Source organism: Colius striatus, chromosome 3 (genome assembly GCF_028858725.1).
Source record: "Colius striatus isolate bColStr4 chromosome 3, bColStr4.1.hap1, whole genome shotgun sequence".
Classification (NCBI taxonomy): domain Eukaryota; kingdom Metazoa; phylum Chordata; class Aves; order Coliiformes; family Coliidae; genus Colius; species Colius striatus.
The window spans coordinates 90,355,543-90,376,215 of record NC_084761.1 but is presented as its reverse complement, the minus strand read 5'-3'; the positions used below and the strand labels follow the sequence as shown (position 1 = coordinate 90,376,215).

Below are 20,673 nucleotides of genomic sequence, written 5' to 3'. Positions count from 1 at the left end.
CTGCATTGATGAATTTCTTTTGTTTGCAAGGAAAAAGATGAAATGCTGTTTGTGGCTTTTTCTTTGAAACTAGTCTTTAGGCAGATCTACAAAATTTTAGAGAATGCCTTTGAAATTGTGAAACACTTGTTAATCTTTAAAGAGTCTCTTGACAACTGTGTTTAAAGGACACAAACTTTCACGTGTAGATTGGTAGAAACAATTTGAATTGTTTCAATGTTCAATTTTTGTTTTACCTTATAAACAAGAATGACTTCTTGAAAAGATCTCTTGACTTGGAATTAATCTCCCACATTATTTATTATTTCAAAAGTTCTTGTTCTTTCTTAAATGCTGCTTTTGTCAATTGATTGTGATGTCAGACTTGGGGTTATATTGTCAGGTAGAAAGTAAGCAGTAGTGTTAATATCTTGTTGAGTACTGGCTCATCATGAGTGAGTAACACAGTAAACAAATCCTGTAATTCTATTTTTTTAAGGGCTGAGAAAATTATTAATCCTGGCTTTGTTAGTAATTCTCTATATCCTTTGCAACTGTCCTTATCCTGTGCATGCCTTGTGTAACCTTTGCACAAGCAAAGAGGAAAAACTGGTAAATTTGTCTTGTTATTGCCAGTTATCTGAAATTGACTAAGTATATAAAGATAGGAAAAGAATAGACAGTAAGAAGACTGATGTTCACAGGTGAGAAGGATAGAAAGTGAGAGGGAGGCAGAGTGTCATTACTGAGGTAGGGCTGTTAAGTAAAATTGAATTGGCAAAGCAGGAAGATGTTTCTGTTAAAGTTGAGCATATCTGGTGGGGTTTTTTTCTGTTGCCAATGCTTGGTATTTGCTATTGTCTGTATTGTCTTCCCCGGCTTTATCACTTAGTTACAAACATGAAATGACTGCCATCTCCAGTTCATTGGCTGCTTTTAGTAGTGGTCAAGTCTCTTAACAAGGTGCTTGAGAGAGGATTGCTCTTCAGATTGATTTACTCTGGAACTTAGAAATTTCTTCAGTAGAAAAACAGGGAATGAATTACAGTACAAATGAATTACAGTTAGCTTTCTCAAAGTAGATCTGCCAGTGATGAACCCACTAATGCCAGAATTACATAGCTGATTAGAATCTCTTTTATTTCCTCTGGTTATAATTGTAAACTAGTAGTCATGAAAACTAAGCAGGTATGACAGATTGAGGTAATGGCCACAGAGAGGCAGGAGATGGTTGAATTCCCTGATCTACTCCTTCTCTGACAAAATAAAAAGAAAAATACAATTCCTATTCTCTTTTCAAAAACAATGCATAAGAAAACACAAAATATACTGAGTGGGATGTTGTATGGCATCAAATACTCCCCAGAGTAGTTCAGGTCAGCTGTCCTGGCTGTGACATCTCCCAGCTTCTTGTGAAAATTAACTCTTACTGCAGCTAAACCCTGGACAGATATCCAGAATGTCTGTGTATAGTTATGCTGTGGAAGGGCATCCTGGTATAGCAAACCTGCCTGCTTCTGGCTATATGAGGGAAAACTTACTGACTTGTAAAATTATTATACCTGTCTTTGATTCTTGTATTTTTGTAATAATGGATTTGAGTTTTAGGCTTTGAAATTACATAAAATTAGATGTTAAATAACCTCAAACAGAAAAATAATTTGCTTACTAGAGAAGTAAGCTGTTGCTCTCTATTTAGAAAACTTCCTTTTCAAAGCTATACTTAAACAACTGCTTGATTTATGTCAGTTTTGAGTGAAGACTATAGCTTGCTGTCATCTAGGAACAGACATATCTGTAAGTTCAAAGAACCAAAAAATAATCAGAGGTATGCCATTGTTTGACAAGAAAACTTGAGAATAATTTGTTCAAGTCATAACGTACATCTTACAGTGCAGAAATTAATGAAAGCTTCCAACAGCATAGTTGACTTTTCAGAACAATTCAGAAAAACAAGAAATGAAGCTGTAGCTATTTAAGGCATTAAAGAATTACTTAAATTTTGAGCTTCTGGGTATTAAAACCAGGTGAGATCTGAGCTGGATAATCAAGCCTGTCGGTTGGAAACCAGATTTCTTTAAAAAAATTCTTGTCTTGGACAGAAATGTATTTTATTTTATATTTTCTAACTCTCCCTTATTTCTGGTTGTGTTTTTGTTACAGGAAAATGAACACTTGAAGAAATTTCAGGTGACATGGGAATTGCACAATAAGCATCTGTTTGAAAATCTTGTATTTTCTGAGCCACTTTTGCAGAATAGCTTGCCAACATTGGTGTCACAGCTAAGGTAGAGTTTAACTTTTCTGTTATAATTTAGAGGAGAACTGAAAAGCCATGGTTGCAACCACGATGTTTAGAAAATAATAAAAAAGTTCTCTGCTGCTTCTACAACTTAAGTAAAAAACCTTATTGATCTGATCTGTCTTGAAAACCGTATTGTTGATTGAGCTGGCTGCTGTCATAACCTGCTTGTCAGAAGAATTACTGCTCTAATCTGCTTACTAGTAGGGTACCTGGTAAAATGACAGCATGCCATGAAAAAACTGGTGGTATGAGTGAATGGTGCTGTTTTCATTTGTCATCAGGCATTGTTACTGTCTTTACATCTCTACAAGCGAATTAAAGCCTCAATGCTTTCATGCTTCTGACAGCACACAAATAACTTAATTTGGAGTTTTAAGCAATCTTTTCACTGGAGAAAGCAAACGAAACAAAATCTCTTGCTATATGCTTGTGGGTCTAATGGTATATTGCATTCCCTGGGGCTTCAGGATGTATATTTTGTTTGCAAGGTTGCTCTGCTTGTAGATTGTGTAGCTGTAAAGAGTTTGGATTTTTTAGGTAAGGGGTATTAATTCAGAGGAATTTTATTCTTGATCTGAAGTCCAAACGTTTTGAAGGTACAGTCATGAATGGTTGGTGTTGACCTTTTCGATTCTGATGAAGAGACATTTATGCTCTGCACACATGTGTGTTAAAAGTATTGTCTTGGATGTTTTTCCTTGATAGAAGAGCGATTTGATCACGTCTGTCACAAGAATTGTTGTCTGCAGTGAATGAAGACCTTTCTTATGAGTTCTCTTTTTGCTACTAGATACTAGAAAGGAAAGCAGGAAAAGGCAAGAAAGCTTAATTATCACTGGGCTCAGTTAGAAGTCTAAGGTCCCTTGGAATAACTTACCTAATTGATTTACATGAAACTGAGTTGGTACTGAAAGACATTTTCTTTTTTCTTTCTTTTTCTTTTCCTATCCAGGCAGGTAATTCTGTTGTTTTGTTCAATAGTGTGCTGTTCAGTCATATATTTTCCCAGTGACTGATGTTTGACTTGCCAGTACCACTGACACTATACCCCTGAGTCATCTCCATACTTTCTGAAAAGGCTGCTCTGCATCTCTTATGCCAGCAATCCTGGCTATATCAAGATTGTTTATATTACCTTCATCTGCAGAGCTGACAGTGGTCTTAATGAGGCTTCTGGTCATTTCGTATAAAAAAATGTTGGATTGTGTTCCTTTAGCTGCTCTCAAGTGCTTCTGTAATTAAAATCTGAGCAACAGAAGGTGTTTCCCTGCAGAACTTCACTGTAGTGACAGCTGCATTCAAGGGTTAAATGTGATGAAGTCAGAATCTCCTACTGCAGGAATTTGTTTGCTAGTACATCTGTGTTTGCTAGGTAGCTAGCTCTAAGGGTGTTTCACATAAACTAAGGTTTTGCCTATATCAATTCTCCTTTCAAAAAAGGAGATGTTCAGCACAAGCTTCCTGTTCCATGGTTTTTAGTTTGTGTATGTCATCTTGTTCATTGCCAAACATAGTTTATTGTCTGTTTTCATGGATTTCAAGGATTTTCCTCTTGAGCTCTCTGGGTCTGGAAGTAAGACAATTGCATACCCTTTTCTGATGAGCTTTTTCTAGAGGTTAATTTGCCTTCTTTTGAGAATTTATGGAGGAACGTTCCATCAGAGAGGCCTCACATGGAGAAGCAGGGATCAGCCTAGTCCCTTGATCTTTTGGTCAGTTGGGAATCATTTGAATGCAGTAGTGGAGGTGTTGCCAAAGTTCTTCACAAAAGAGCACTGACCTCATTGTTTTCTTTTCCTGAAGAAGAAATGGGAAATGACAATTTGGTATCTCAGCCTCACTTTGATTTTTGGGTGTTTACCATTTCTCTTGTCCCTTATTTTAATCCCTAAATCTTCTGTATATCTCTGGCTTTTTCAAAGTACATACTGTGATTAGTTCCAAGAATACTTACCAGATGTCAAAATAGAAAAGAGAGTCACTTTGAGAGGTTTTAAACTTAGCACTCTTGTAGGGATAGAGGTTACTAGCTGATACAGGATCTACTGTGTCAGAACTTCACAGGACTAAGATCTTTGTGTTTTATCTTGTCCAGCAACCGAATATGTGGTTTGTATAGGAGACACACTCAAGTGTACTATCTGCAAACCATCTGTAAGAGCTGTCCATACACTTAGCAAGAGGTAATGAATTGGCAGGGCACAGCATTTCATAAGGCTATATTGTAGTGATCAGTGTTTAAGGAAATCTAGTCCTTTTGTAGGTGAGTGGCTAGTATATCCTGATGAAGGTGTCTATATGAAAGGTTTCTTAGAGGTTAAATAATCTTCTTGAATTAAGATGCTTTTGATTATGTGCAACCACTGACACACCTCCTACATTCAACAGAGTGCTTTACTGGAGTTTGCTAATGAAGTAACTTATTGATGCCTGAGGCTTTTCTGTCCTCTTTGCTTCCTCTACATGGAATGGGACAGTGTTCCGGGTAAAAGCACAGCTGTTAGCCAAAAGTTTCTGAATTTATGAGCTAGATATGCAGGTATAGAGTAGAATCTGTCAACAGATATGTCTTGGAAGATTCACTTACTGTAAAATAAGCTTGTTGAGCTTTGTGTATGTGTGATGCCTTTTATTACTTCTTACTGCAGTCCAGGAATATATTCCACCTTTGTTTAAACGACTGAAATATTACTTAGATTGTTGCTTTATACTTGTCCTTGGAGGTGAAAATGTCTTTACCAGTAGCACATAGTGATGTATGTGTCAAAAGAGTCGAAACAGAAATGGAAAGTTTAAATGGAATTGTCTTACTAATCTGAAGTTTTCTAAAATTTAATTGTTTTGCTTCTAACCTTAGAGTGTACTTAAAGATTTTGTGCACAACTGCTGTTTGAAAGAACAATACTATAGCAGCAGTTACGAGAAAAACTTCTTCTTGACTTCTACATAGCAGGGATCAGGATTTCACATAGTAGCATGGTATCAGAAACACAGGCTTTAAGAGAAGTAGTAAATCATGATCTGGTAATTGGCATTGACTGTGCTTGCACTGATAGTGAGGACATATTGTATCATGAAGTCACTGTATGCCCTTAAACTGCTTGCTGTACTCCACCAGGCATTGACTTCCCAAGTTTTTCATGTGCAGAATTGCTTATGCAGCCTTCTAAAGCAGTTGGGTTGCAAGTTCTGGGCAAAACCAACAAAACAATTGGCAAAACCATGCTAACAGCTGTAACTTAATGGTTACAGAGTACCTGTTTTCTCAACTCTCCAATATACTTAATTGCAATATTAAAATTAAGGGCTCAGTTTTTTGCCAGAGAGTAGGCAGGAGTAGTTCTTGGGTTGGATTAGCAACCTATTGCAATGGAAATCTATAACAAGCCTCTGTGAAATGCTGGAATTGGACTTCAATATCAAGTTTTGAGATGCCTGAATTCTGCTTTTTGGTATTGGCTTTGACTTGCAACACAAACTCTGTGCCTAGTTAAATACCAACCAGTTTGCTCTTACTTACTGTGTAGGAAAAATGTTGAAAAGCTTCAGTTTATTTGTGTCAGTTTACAGGTTGTTACAATTTAGTGAGCCTTAAACACAAATGATCAAATAGAATTTTTTGTTTTATTTATTTCTGAAGTCAAGATTTGAGGAGGTTCCTTATTTATGAATCACTGTTATGATACGCTCCAGGAGATTTTCTTAAAGGAATTTGCTGCGCAAAAATCTAGTAGAGAGGGAGGTCAATCTGTCTTCTAGGGCTTCTTGCAAAGATAATGATTAGTGAAAGGCATAACTACATTTTAAACTTGACACTGCTCAAGTGGTAGTAACCAAATTATCTCACTTGTCTCACTCTGCACCACTTTTCCCAGCTGGAACTCCAACTTGTCTAGTCATCTTTTTAGCATTTATCATGAGAGTTCTGATGAATGAGCTTCTGACTTTATTTTTACTATATAGCTCTTCAGTAAATAGTCAATGTGTATATTTAGCCCATGGAATCTAAAAAGATAAATATATCAAGCAACAAAATTTGAGTAAATGCAGCTCAGTAGGTTTGACATCTGGTTGCTCATGGGAAAGATGCTCTAGAAATGCTGCACTTCCCACACTTTTGCTATTGTTGGTTGCAGAATGTTAGAACAAGCAGTTGCTGGATATTTTTTAAAATTGACTAAAAATAGTCATTTTGGAATAAAAGCAGCTATGTGGGCCTAGGTGTGCATCAATAACTGCACTTTAATAACACTTGTTTGGCTGGCAGAACTTCAAAGTGTGATCATCTGGTTTTTTGATTGGTTGTTTTTTAATGATTTCTGTTTTCCATGAAGTGTCTCTTCTGTGACAAGTGCTGTTTGAACTTCTAGGCTTGGAACAACCCACGATTCCTGCAGTGAAGATATGTATAGTACCTTGCTACAAAGGTACCATCAGCTGGAACAGGAAATGGGTCAAGTTGCTGAAGCATGGCTTGAATGCCAGAAAAGAATAGATGATTATGTTGATGAACAGGTAAGAATCATGTAAGCAGTCTCAAGACTGATCATATAGGGAGCAACTCGTGCAAGGTGGTGCCTTCAGTGAAAAGTTTCTTTGGTATTTTCAAGCATAACTTCGAAGCAACAAAATGTATCTATCTTTAAGAACAGAAAAAAGCACAAACATACCAATACATAACAGTAATTGTACAGGAATGTCTTCATATTACCTAAGCAGGTTGTTGTGACTTTATTTAGAGATGATCTCTAGACATTTTTGAGTGACTTTGGCCTGTAAATTACCCATAGGACACTAATCTGAAATTTTCTTTTGTAGATGTTGCTAGGAAAAGGAAGAAAACTAATTTACTCCTCAAAACTCCTTAAGTTTCCAACATAATTGCACTAAATGAAATTCAGGGAGAGACAAAGATTGCTTTTCAAAACTGTTGCATAGTGTGATGATGACCTTGGTACAACTGTCAAAATCAGAACTCCTGAGTCCCTCTACATAAATATTTAAAAACTCTGAAGTTATCCTTTTTTTAATTAAGTGTATATTCTGGTAGCTGATTCTTCAGAGTTTGTGCTACTTTAATCATACTGTGCTGACTCCTACATTGTCAAGAGCTTAATTTTCAGCAAAGTAGATGATTGTTTTGCCTGTGGTTGTTTACACTCTTCCAAAATTGCTCATGTGCTTATTGTCCCATGTTCAATGACCTTGAATTTTAAAACACCTGAGGATAAGGCTTTGAATAACATGGAGTTCAATCTGAACTATACTAGAACAAAGAATGTCTTCAGATAACTGAAGGTACAGGATTTTATAGAGCTTACAAGGTATTTTGAGGTTTTATAAACAATAGGAATATGAGGATTCAGTTTGAGATTTAGTAATGCTATGCTAATTCTACAGATAACCTGTTTTAATGTCTTGTAGTACATGGCAAATGTCCTTCAGAAGCTGTTCCCTCTCATGAAGGTTTAAGGGAACTTTTACTATTAATTCCAGTACTCTCAAGATGGAGACAGGACATGACTAATTTTATTCTCAGAGATTATTCTATATTTGCATCTGTGAGCTACCAGTTATGAAGTTTACTCTATCTGCTCTTGTACACCCAAATATTTGATTGCATCTCACTAAAATTTCATTAGCTCATGTTCTGTGCTACCAGAAGTCATTTTCCACATGTTGTCAGGGTATTGTGGCTGTTTCATACTTCCTCTCCAGTAAGAAAGTTCAGTTCTCATCATTGACTTATTTTTTTTCCAAAAGATGGAGTTTCTGTAGAATCACATTCGTATCAGAATTCTTACTGATTGATCTGTACCACTTCAAAAATAACTCTTTAATGATTTTCTGTATTTCACTGTATAAAGTGACCATGGAACTACCACAAGTACCGTTTTACAGCATTTGTCTGTCTGCTCAGTGAAGCTTGTATCCTGATGCAAACAGAAACCGTTGTCCCAATTGGGGAAGTTAATACGATTTCTTATTTCATAATGACCAAAATCACCTGCAAGGGATGTGTGTAGGGGAAAATGATGCTAAAACATCAAGTTTTTAAGGAGATACTCATATTTATATTGATATTCATACGTAGAAAAAAAACATTTTCCAACCATACCTGAAACCCTGTGTTGCTGTAAACCTGTGGTTATGCTCTCTTGGTTGAAAGCACATCATTCAGTAATACCATCTCACCTGAATTTGTAGTGATGTTTTTGTCTACAAGGTAGAAGTCAGAAAGCCCAGCTACTGTAGAAAATCTGGATCTGAACAGTGAATGTATGTTCACTATTTGCTGCCTCTTGGCTTAAACTTGTGAGGTTTTATTGCTAATGTATCAAAGGTTAGAACACAAACTATCACAGGGGAAAACTTAAGAATGGTGCTCATTTGTCTGCTGTGGAGCTATACCCCAAATTTTATATAGAGCATCAGCAGAGATAAGTAATGGACCCTCCACTATGGTATGATGTTACTTGTTCTTGGGAAAGGAAATGAATAGCTTTTGCAAGCAATACAAATACCACTTTGACTGTGTAAATCAGCTGTGTCATGCACAGACATGGAACTTAGTGCACTGCTATACCATGTGTTTATGCTGCAATAAAATTCAGAACAAAGATTCCTTTGTATCAGCACCAGCATTCATTGCAGGTTAAAATCTGAGAAAGATGTTTAGGAGTAGAGGAGAGTTCTAAATGTATGTACCCTGTACCTCCAGATCCTGTTTTACTTCACAAATTTAGACTACATTTAACTGAGGGGTTCCTAAATATGCCTGGATATTTCCATAAGTAATGGTTAGTTAGCCATATATATTTTTTTGGTGTTTATTTTTATTTACTGCTGGCTCTCACAGATGAAAAGAACACTGGAATGCCTTTGCCCAGCTACTTAAGAGCCCAAGGGAGAGCTGCTTGCTTCTCTTTCCTTCTTAGTGTGTCATTTATTTCTTTAAATTGTTCTTATGTTGCCAACTTAATAGAAAAAGAGTATTGTGTGGGCATCAGTGTCTTTATGGTGGCTATATAAGTCATTGAAACACTCAGTATCTCTGGGTACTGAGAGTTTGTGTTAAGAGGGGTTGTTTTTATTCTTCCTAGTGAAACAGGCTAGGAAAATAGATGAGATTCACAGGTGGAATTTGAGATGCTCAAATGTGCTATTCAGATATGATGCAGAGTTTAAATTCTGGAAGCAATAAGCATCCTGTGATCTATATGTGAACAAGGGAGTTCTCACAGGTGATCTAGTACTTTGTGCCAGTTCTGACCAAGCTGCTGGCTTTGTTTAATGTTTAAATCTATTGCAGAATGGAAAAATACTTGCTCAGCTGCCTGTCTCACTTTACTATGACTTGTCTGATGGATCTCAAATATCCTTAGTCTCCAAAAAACTGGGAGGTGGTAGTGGACCTCTCCTCCCTTGGGCAGCAGTGACTGCATTTTCATTGCAGCTGTGTAAGACCAAAGTGTAAATTTTTCCTTCTGATGACATTTGAATTTATCTCCCACTCCCCTGCAAAATTCTTGGGCATGAATCATGTGGTTGGTATTGCAGCTCCTTTGCTCTGCTGAAATAAATATTCAGTGGGGAAAACAAAGAGGGGGAAGAAGTGATTTCCTATTATTTATGGAATTAATAACTGGAGATATTTGCAGACATGAGGTATGGGACAGACTGCAAAATTGGAAGTGGGAAAACTTGAGCTTCAACCCCTGTTCCCATTAATACTTAAGAGTACCGAGACTTAAACCATGCTATTTTCTTTGACAATTTCTTTACAGGCTTGAGTAGGCAGCTCCCAGTTAATGCACTGGCTGTTTTAAACATCATTCTTTGGCATTAAATTCTTCTCTTACGCTGTATAGTGAATGTAGGTGCCTGATGATGGCACCTAAACCCATGAGTGTTGCTGTGTTGCCCAAGGATTCTCTGAATATGATAGTACAGCCAGGATGAAATTTCTAATCATCTTTGCCACAAGCTCTGCAGTACCTTTTAGTGTTGTCCAAGAAATGATACCAATGATTCAAGAATATTTCAAGCATTTTGTATTTAAAAAAAACCCCAAAATGCATGGACAAGATAAACTAATTTTTTGGTGTTAAAGTTAAAGGCAAATCAAAATCCATGGTAGTAATTAGAATTACATGCTGATGATATCTTCATTAGGCAAAACTTTATGACTTAATACTGTTTCAAATCCCCAGCTTAGAATTTAACTTTAGCAAGTTAAATAATGACAATAGCAATAATAAACTTAGGTTAATAGTAAGACTTTAAACTTGATGAAGTATGAATTTGAGGCATGCTTTTGAAGGAGAAAAAGAAATTGCTAATGGTATAATCTACTGGAGTTTGACTCACTAATGTATCTTTATGAAGCAATTTGTTATAATCTATAAGGTTATAGGGTTTTTTATTAATTAGATAAATGAAAGAAACTTGTAGAAGACAACTTAGTTGGGTTTTGTCACTGGTGAACTAGTGCTCTTAAAATGTTGTAAGGTACAACAGGAGAAACTTTGTTCTTGCATTTTGCTGTGTTAAAATTCATGGAAGTTTTTTTTGTGTTTTGTCAGAATGAGTCAATTAACAAAACGAGGTCTATATAATTTGTGTATAGAAAGTTACAGGCTTTACCTGTGTTTATGTTGATGTGATTCAGGGACAGATAATTGCTAAGGCTGGAAATATCTTTTATAAATCATGAGCATGAAATATATGGAGGAATAAAAGTGGTAAATAGTCTAGGTCGCTATTTCTAATTTTTTTGACTCTTTGGGTAGTTATTTCCAGATTCAGAGCCTCAGAGTTTGCCCTTGAGCATGTGTTGAAGCCTTACTGAAAATGCTGCATCTCTAGACTTTAATGGGTTTTAGTGGATCTGAGATGTTGAGGGTTTAATGCCCATCACATTTTGTTGAAAATACTGTGAAAATATTTAATGAAAACCAATATTTATGTAAGGAAAAAAAAAAACCTGTCAGATAAGTAGTGTAAATGACTATAAAATCTTCTGTTAAGTAATTAAAATCAAATTATTATCAAATAAAACACACTTCATATTGACTAAGTATGTAAGTACTTTCAAAATAGTATAGACAAGCTAGCTTTAATGAAACTCATCAGCCAGTTGACAACAGCATAGGTTTTCTGTGATGAAATCAATGAGTTTTCCTTAAATTCTGTTTTAGATGGCAATGAAAACAAAACAGCGCATGCTAAAGGAAGACTGGGAATTTTTTAAACAGAGGCGATTTATTGAAGAGCAGGTAGGATTTCATTTATACCATATTAAGTTACACTAATGCTTCATCTATATTTGTAAGATGGAAACATATGAGTATAGTATATTGCACTAGTTCTACATGATCTAATTCTGCAAGTATGCCAGGCGTGAAGTTTAGTCAGCTAAAATACAGAAAAACAAGATCCAAGATCAGTATGTAATCGCAGTTGTTACAGGGTAAAAACATAAGTACCATCATTTTAGGATTGAATACCAGGTGTTAAAATTCTTCATACAATAAAAAGGGAATTTTTGATGCCTTAGAATGGGATCCAAAACAGCCAATACATTGAGCATGGAGCTGCCTTGATGTATGTGATAGCAAATATTGTTTTCAAGAATTCAACCAATTCCCTTGTGTGTTCAGGGTTGGGGAGTGTAAGCCACAGTAGTGCAGGGCAGATGGTTGCTTCTAGTGATGGCGCCTATGTCTGTTTTGTGGGGAAAGGGCTGAGCAGAGCTATCTGCCTTTTTTAAAGCCAAAGAGAGGGCAGTAGAAGTTCCTTCCTTATTATAAAACTTTATGTTGTTCAAGACAGTGCCCTCTTCTGCAGCCTCTTAAGTATTCCAGTATATATCATGTTTTCTGTAAGTGTACAGTGCAAGTCAGCTAGAGTCAAGACTGGATGAGGAACCTTCCCGTTCCCGTACTGTGGTGCAGAAAGATGTGCTAGTCATGAGCCAAAGAAAGAGAGAGTATGACAGTACATTTTAATAAACTTAAGTTTAAGCCTAAATTGGCAATGTCTCAAAGCAGTCATCAGTAAGTACTTCTTCCTATAAGGGGCATAAGCCTGTGTTAACCATGTCTTCAGAACATCTGATATGTAGGGCTCCTCAGTGGACTTGAGGAAGAATCCTCTTTTTTCTTGATGCTAATTGGGCTTAAGTGAGCTGTAAGGATCAAGTCTGGACATCTATAAAAATTGAAGCTTAAGCACATCCTTATTCAACCTAAGGTTTGTAGGTGACTAATGAAATTAGGTGCTTTCAGGATTAAGCCTCTGCTAGATGGGGGTTATTTGGATTGTAATTTTTCACTAATGCAGCCAAGTCCTGTTCTAGGCAGCTACTTTGGTCTGTCAGTCTATCTCATTATGGCTACTGAATTAACCCTAATTCTTTTTTGCAAGCTAAGGGTGAGTTGGCATTCTGTCCACACTTATCAGCGGTGTCCTTTTGTGCATACTACAAAACAAGACAAGAAGTGCTCATGTTCAGAGTGCGTCAGCAGACATACCATGCAGGATGCACATACAAATGAGTCATGGAGATGGACCTGACCACTTGGCTATTTTATAGTAGAAACATACTTCCTTCAAAGAGTTTTGGTGCCAAATGTTTATTGCCTGTAACTTTGAACTTCTTCCTTTTTTCACTCATGATTGAAACATCACCTTCATTGAATTATTTGGAATTATTCTGCTTTGAAAATATTTAGCCCAGAGAACCCTTTTTAGTTATGCAGTTTGTTAATCGTGATGCGCCATTGAATTGTTACTGGAAAGACTTGCACTACTAAAACACTGCCTTTATAATTTACTTCAGCTTAATAACAAGAAAGCACTAGCTGGGGAGAACAACTTCACAGATACAATGAGACACATGCTGTCATCACGTTTGAGCATGCCTGACTGTCCCAACTGTAATTATAGAAGAAGGTGAGCTGATGTTTTTAATATGAAATCATAATAAATCATGAATTTCTTGTTTGAGGAAAAAGGAAATACATTATTGGAACAAAGAGTGGTGTTACTTTAAAAGAAGGCTACTTAAACAAGATCATAAAAATCCGTAATCTTCATTCTTGAACAGATGTACTTGTGATGACTGCAGCCTTTCACACATTTTAACATGTGGCATCATGGATTCTCCTATAACGGATGATATCCACATTAACCAGTTACCACTACAAATTGATTCTGCTCCGGATTATCTATCTGAGATCCGCCCACCCAGTATGTCTTCAGCAAGTTCAGGATCAGGTTCCAGCTCGCCTATTACAATTCAGCAACATCCCAGATTGATCCTTGCAGATAATGGTTCTGCACCGACTTTGTAAGTTCTTTTTTATGTGTTAAAATTTTCTAGTGAATTGAACTTAAGCAGGCAGGTTCCACTGACTGTTGTTTTGTAATACTAGTCTTGCCTCAAAGTTATTTAATTATGGTAATATGTTTAGCAGACCACACCTCCAGTGCCATATATTGTGCAAACACAAAATATACCCTGTAAAGTTCTTAAATTTCTGCAGATGTTGACTTAACAGTATTGCTAAAAGTGTATGTAGTCTTTATTTTCCTACTTTGATATTATAAGGACATTAGCTATTGTTCTACTTTAGAACATCAATTTAAAAGGTCCTTCTTTCCTAGACTGAGTGTAGGAGCTGGTGATCTTTTCTTTGACGGATGGTCACTTCACAAGAATCATTTTCATTTTATTAAGGACTTCTAGGGTTGTTGAAGGTGCATTAACTTCAGTCTTGCTTTCAAAAATTATTGTCCCTATCAGAAGTGTTTGTGGTTGATAGGGCTGGGACAAAGGCTGGACTTGATGATCTTAAAGGTCTCTTCCAGTTGAAATGATTCTATGATTCTATCTGCCACTCTCTTTTATTCAGATCATAATGACCTTCAGATTTGAGGCACTAGTCTAATGGTAGTCTAATGGCCCTTTCCATAATTCTGAAGGGTTAAAACTGCTTGATAGGCTGCCTTTTGTACATGGTTAGGTTACAGCTAACCAACGCTCTACCCTGTCATGTGGTATTCTAAAGGAAGTTTTTCTAAAAAGTGCTTCAGTGCTGATGGCAATACTGGTGAAATAACTGTTGTCAGTACAGCCAAGGAAATTGGTGTTAGCATTCTGTGTTAAAACTGTGTCATGAATGAGGACAAAAGTGTGGGATATTTCCGATGAATATCACCTCAGTAAGTTCAATTTCCTTTAAATACTTACCTTTGCATCAATTACCATCAGTGGTTTAATCTTTCATAGGGGTCTTCAGTTCCTGAACACGTGGGGAGCTCTTGAAAGCTTATTTATGTGGCAGTACATTTAGCTAGGTTTTCTCAAATGTGTAGTTTGCATGTTCTGTAAACTCTCATTAGTTTTGGTGCTGAAATGTCCAAAATTGTTCAATTTGTCTCTTCAGAAGCTAGTTCTGTTGACTCCAAGAGAGAAGCTTATTTTTAGGGAAATACCACTGCTCCTTGGGGAAGAGCCATTTTATGTCTCATAATATGTGCCGTGTTTTATTTCCTCATTGCGCATTTGAAATATGCCTAATGGTGCCATCATGTAATTAAATTTTGGCGCAGTAGCTCGCGGAATGCAAAAAGATAAAGTGCACAGTTTAAGAGCTTCTTTTAAGAGCTCTGGATTGCTGTAGATACATGACCTAACCAATCTTTGCAACACTTCCCTGGAGCGGGTAATTAAACATGCATGTTCTTTTACTAGCTGTCTGTATGGGGGGAAAAAAAAGGTCCATTAAGTATTTTAGAGCACATTCTGAAAATCGGGTAGATGTGGTTTTGTCTAGAAACTAATTACTGTTGAGAAATTTAAGAGTTACTGTGATGTGTTCAGTGTTCCCTACTTACTGTTACTGGTTTGACATTTAATGTGTGAAAAAAAATTGAGTTTTATATTGCACTTTTTTTCTGCTTTACACTTTCTGTAAAAAGTCATCAACGTAAGGCTTTTTTCATCACATTAAAGGTCATCCATATCTTGTTATTAATCCCATACATTCTTGTTCAGAAAACAGTGATAGGAAAATATTTTACACAGAAATAGCAGAGAATCTTATTTTCAGTGCAGTCTGTGCTTCAGGCATCCAACTGGTATATTCAGTAGGATTAAATGGCAAGTTGTTTGGTTTTACTTGCTTGAAAACAATCAATTCAGTTAAATAACTTGGAATGCAATCCTTTGACTTCCAGTGAGAGCACTTACACAAGGGATGCCTTCAACTGTATTTGTGTTCTACCTGCTTACACAGAGTGAGGTTGCTGAGTGCTGTGATTTACCTAAGGCTCTTTTCCCTTCAGTGGTAGTGATGATGAAGATGTTACACCATTATCAGCAAAATTTGCTGATATCTACCCACTGAATAATTACGACGATGCAGAGGTTGTAGCCAACATGAATGGAATTCACAGTGAGCTAAATGGCGGAGGCGAAAACATGGCATTGAAAGATGAGGTACAGCATTTACAGTCTTGTATCTTTTTCTGGCAGTTGGCTGTGCTCGCTAGAGAAAGGCCTCTCCTTCACTCCTATGTTAACAATTTGATACTGTCCAGTCTCCTCAGGTGAGCAGTACTAGCAGCAGTTCCTCAGAAGCAGATGATGAAGAAGCAGATGGGGAGAGCAGTGGTGAACCACCAGGGACTCAAAAGGAGGAAATGTCTCTAGCAAAAAGGACATTAAGGAAAGATGAAGCGAAAATGGACAGTCCACCACCTTCTTACCCCAGTCAGCAGGTATAGTAATCTATAAGGAACTCTTTTAGCAAATTAACTTTTGAAATGTGGCTGCTCAAATGATAATACACTTACATCTTTAGTTAAATATTTAACTTGTAATATATTAAGTTATCAGTAGGTGGATATGATACCTAAACTATTTTTCAGCTGATGGTATATGGTCATGGATAATGTCCTCATTTAGTCAAAGCCTGAAATGTGCTAGTTAAATTAAAGATGGCTTCAGTAAAAGTGGAAAAAATTATTCCTACCTTCATGAATCAGAAGTAGAAACACTGAAGCATTTCTGCTTGGAAATTTGAGCTTGGTCTTTGTTAAATATTAATGTGAAACTGTTTGAAATTAATTGGGGTGGGAGGAATGATGCAAGTACTTAGTTAATGGACACTTTTTAATATTGTATCCGAGTCCTAACTTCACCCATTTAAACCTAGTGTAGTTAAATCCATTGTACATGACTTGTGGATGAGTTTTGGGGATGCTTGATTATTTAGATAGTTTAAGATTGTCACAGAATCTTAAGGCCTGGAAGAGACCTCAAAAGATCATCTAGTCCAACCTCCCTGCCAGAGCAGGACCACCTAGAGTAAGTCACACAGGAACTTGTCCAGGTGGGTTTTGAATGTTCCCAGAGAAGGAGACTCAACAACCCATCTGCGCAGCCTGTTCCAGTGTTCCCTCACCCTCACAGTGAAGAAATTCTTCCTTGTATTTCTTTAGAACCTCTTATGTTCCAGCTGTACCCATTGCCCCTTGTCCTATCATTGGAAATCATTGAGAAGAGCCTGGCTTCATCCTCCTGACAGCTGCCATTTATGTATTTGTAAACATGAATGAGGTCATCCCCTCAAGCTCCTCCAAGCTAAAGAGTCCCAGCTCCCTCAGCCTCTCATCAGAAGGGAGATGCTTCATCATCTTGGTGGGCCTGCACTGAACTTTCTCCAGCAGCTCTCTGTCCTTCTTGAACTGAGGGGCTCAGAACTGGACACGATATTCCAGATGTGGTCTCACAAGAGCAGAGTAGAGGGGGAGGAACCTCTCTTGACCTACTGCCCACAGCCCTTCTGATACATCCCAGGATGCCATTTGCGTTGCTGCCTCATGCTCATCCAACTGCCAAACAAGACCTTACACTACTCTCTTAAAAGTTCATTCCCCAACCTGAACAGGTACATGGGTTGATTCTTCCCCAGATACAAGATTCTACGCTTGCCCTTGTTGAATTTGATTAGATTTCTCCCTGCCCAACTCTCCAGCCTGTTCAGGTCTCATTGAATGGCAGCACAGCCTTCTGATGTGTCAGCCACTGTCCCCAGTTTAGTATTGTCAGCAAACTTGCTGACAGTGCCTCTGTTCCCTCATCAAGATTATTAATGAATATACTGAGCAGTACCAGTCCCAGCACTGACTCCTGAGGGACTCCACCAGATACAGGCCTCCAACTAGACCCTCCTTGCCTTCTTCCAGTCTTCCAGCTCTTTACTGTAAGGTCCCCAAAACAACTTGGAGAACCATGCCTAAGGTAGTGTTGTTTGATTTAACAGCTGAGCACCAAAGCAAAGCCAATGGACTCACCTTGGTGGCTATGTGACTTTTAATCTGAGTCACCCTGCAGCTACAGTATGGTGTCAGTGCTAAAGAGAATACAGACTATTCGCTTTTGTTGCTTATTATACAAAGGAATCCATGTCAGAGGGTCACTTTTGACAGCTTAGATGACAGTCGGGTGAGAACTCCCATTAGGTGTTCCCCTGTGGCTGGGATCTTTGTAAATCCTTCCACTGGAAGTATTTTTTCATGTGTGAAGAGTATTAAGCTACTTTACCTTCAGTGAGTACATTGACATTTTTTCTGTGTGTGGCTGACCAATGGCATTATACTTACATGGGTTGTCAAACTAGTTGCAAACTGGTGAACAGATTCAGCATTTGTTGTGGAAAACCAAATGAGATTTGTGGGTCTTACTTGCCTCAGGGAAGCAAACTCAAATGCAAGATAAAAAGGTAGATTTAATCTTTCTCTTCTTTGTCTGAGGAGAAAGGATTTTTCTCAGAATTATTCTGAGAAACTCTTGATGACTTTCTGGTTTTTAGCCTGATTTTCTAATCAGACCTGATTATCTGCCTTGTAATGCTGCATCCAAGTGATTGATTTCCCTAGTACGTATTGTGTGAGTTGGATATTCTTTGGCATTATCTGTTGGAGTTGCTCATTTGCTCTGTATCTGTATTTCTTTTGGGGTTCATTTTCATGATCAGTACCCAAGAGTTTGTCAGAACGGGATTTTGAATCTCACCATAGTGTGGCTTCTTTCTTCCATTTTCATTTGCTAACAGATTAGTATTGGTTTCTTGATAACATTTTTAATGAGAAAGGTACTGTTTTTCTTCTCTTTGCACCTAATTTATTCAGTCATTGTATTTGGTCTATGAAATCTTTGCTTGTTGAAATACAGATTGTGTCAAAGGCTGCATTGCTTTTAAGTGATAGTGAAGAGTTATTTGTTTCTGAGAGGAAGGCATATTCAAGAAGAAATCCACCTATCAGTCCTTTACTAGAAAGCTAATGCTGGGTTTTGGAAAAATGTGTTCTACCACAGTACTGGGAAAAAAGAGCAATTTGAAAGTCTTCCTGATATTGGTTCTAGGAAAGTTTTATTCTGGTGAAATGTCAGATAACAGTGACAGGAAAAAGCACTGAGCAGAGAGAGGGAAATGGACCAGCTCTTTCCTGGTCTACTTTTCTTCCAAAACCTTGAATCCTTTTGAAATGACAAAGGCTAATGATACCTTGAGACCAGGAAAAGGTTCTAATAAGGTGTGGGGTTTTCACAGTTGATATGATTACAAAGATTTTAATGAGAAATGTGTTTTTCACACAATCACAGAAGAGTTGAGTTTGGAAAGGACATCTTCAGATAGTTTAGTTGAGTTCCACTCAAATCAAGGTCATCTAGAGAAGGTTGGTCAGCACTATTGTTCGTTTGAGTTCTGAATATCACTAAGGATGCAGGCTCCAGAGCTGCTGTGGGTAGCATGTTCCTGTGTTCAGCCACTCTCACAAATAAACTGTGTGGAATTTCCTCCATTTCAGGTTGTTCTCAATTGATGCTGAACAGCCTTAGCTTTCTCAGCCTTTCCTTATATGACATACACTAAGGCCAAAATCATCTCTGTGGTCCTGCACTGGACTCACTGGAGTGTGTCCCCATCTCTGGTGTACTGAGAAGCCTAGAACTGGACCCAGCATTCTAGATAAGTGTCACTAGTGCTGAGCCAGAGTGAAGGGAAATTATCTTACTTCCCTTGAACTGCTGGCTGTGCTTTGCCTAATGCAGCTCAGCACTGCTTTGAGCTGTTATCACCCCTTAATTTATCAACCCTTATTACTACTTTTTACACATGCTGTTTTGCCATATGTTTGGAAAATTGTGGAAAACAATAATAGAGTTTGATTTTTTTTCTGTTTATAATGAGGTAATTAATTGCTTAGTAATGATCAGATACTGTCAAGGTTCATGTTCCTATTTGGTTTATGTTTCTGTCTGATTATTTGTATTGATATCTTGCTTCTTGTCACTGATAGTGAACCTTAAATGTCTGTATAATGTGAAATGCTGTCAGTTTTTAAGGCACTCTTAATTAAGACTCAGATCTTAATTAAGATCCTCCAGCAGTGCTTTTACTTCACTGCAGTGGTGTTCTGTTGATGGTAAATGAAGGAATTCTGCAGATGCTCTGAAAATATTGATTCATGTATGCAAAATGAAATAACTGTAATGATTATTGAGAAAAAGGGATGGGAAACATAGTAAATTTTTGCTGTCTGTTGAGCAAATTGAAACGTATTTTTTAAAAATATCCTACAGGTTGACCAAGGTCCAAATGCTTGTGAATGTCATGTTTGCAAACAGGAAGCCTCAGGTCTAACAGCCTCTACACTTGCAACTGGACGTCTGCCTGCTGGCCACCAGTTTATGAATCCTGAAAAACCTGCACATCCTGCACTTCATCTTTATCCTCACATCCATGGACATATACCATTACATACAATTCCTCATCTGCCTCGTCCACTTATCCATCCCACCTTGTATACAGCATCTCCCTTTACACACAATAAGGTAAGCTTGGTGAAGGAGACAGCCTCCTCACAGGGAAAATACTGTACACCTGTATAAACCAGCATAACTGACTGTCAATGAAACCATAGAAGTTGATTTATAAACTCTGTTTATAGTAGTCTTTTCAGGAGGAATAGTGAGGGGGAGGGAATAGGACAGATTCTGAACACATAGAAAGTTCTTAGAGGAGGATTAAGGGTAGCTTTTGTCAGGAAGACTGATAATTTCCTTACTTTGATTAGAAAGCATGTGGAATCAAATGGGTCTTGAAATAGTGCTGAGATGTTTTCATATAGTGATGGTGATGATTTCATATACATCGAAGGTGAAAATTTGATATTCCATTCTGGCCATAATATCCTGAGGTTTCTAGTTCAAAATGTTAGTGACTTGAATTTTTGGAGAAAACTGTGGCATAGGAGTCTTTGTGGGGGGGGGGTGTTGTGCTTTCAGAGAACTGGCTTTTTTGCAGGTTCTG

General features: G+C 37.5%; 1 protein-coding gene across 2 annotated transcripts in view; it reads left to right on the top strand.

Moving 5' to 3' along the window:
• The window catches only part of FAM193A (family with sequence similarity 193 member A), an 80,245-nt gene that overhangs the window by 42,949 nt on the left and 16,623 nt on the right, over nt 1-20,673 (top strand). Inside the window, exons 7-14 of one of the 2 annotated variants that reach the window (XM_061993580.1) lie at nt 2,143-2,267; nt 6,655-6,799; nt 11,485-11,562; nt 13,128-13,240; nt 13,395-13,637; nt 15,638-15,791; nt 15,893-16,072; nt 19,944-20,195. In XM_061993580.1, coding sequence (XP_061849564.1) covers nt 2,143-2,267; nt 6,655-6,799; nt 11,485-11,562; nt 13,128-13,240; nt 13,395-13,637; nt 15,638-15,791; nt 15,893-16,072; nt 19,944-20,195 — 1,290 coding nt within the window. The remainder of the gene's footprint in view (nt 1-2,142; nt 2,268-6,654; nt 6,800-11,484; nt 11,563-13,127; nt 13,241-13,394; nt 13,638-15,637; nt 15,792-15,892; nt 16,073-19,943; nt 20,196-20,673) is intronic. The other variant, XM_061993581.1, reaches the window with a different exon arrangement.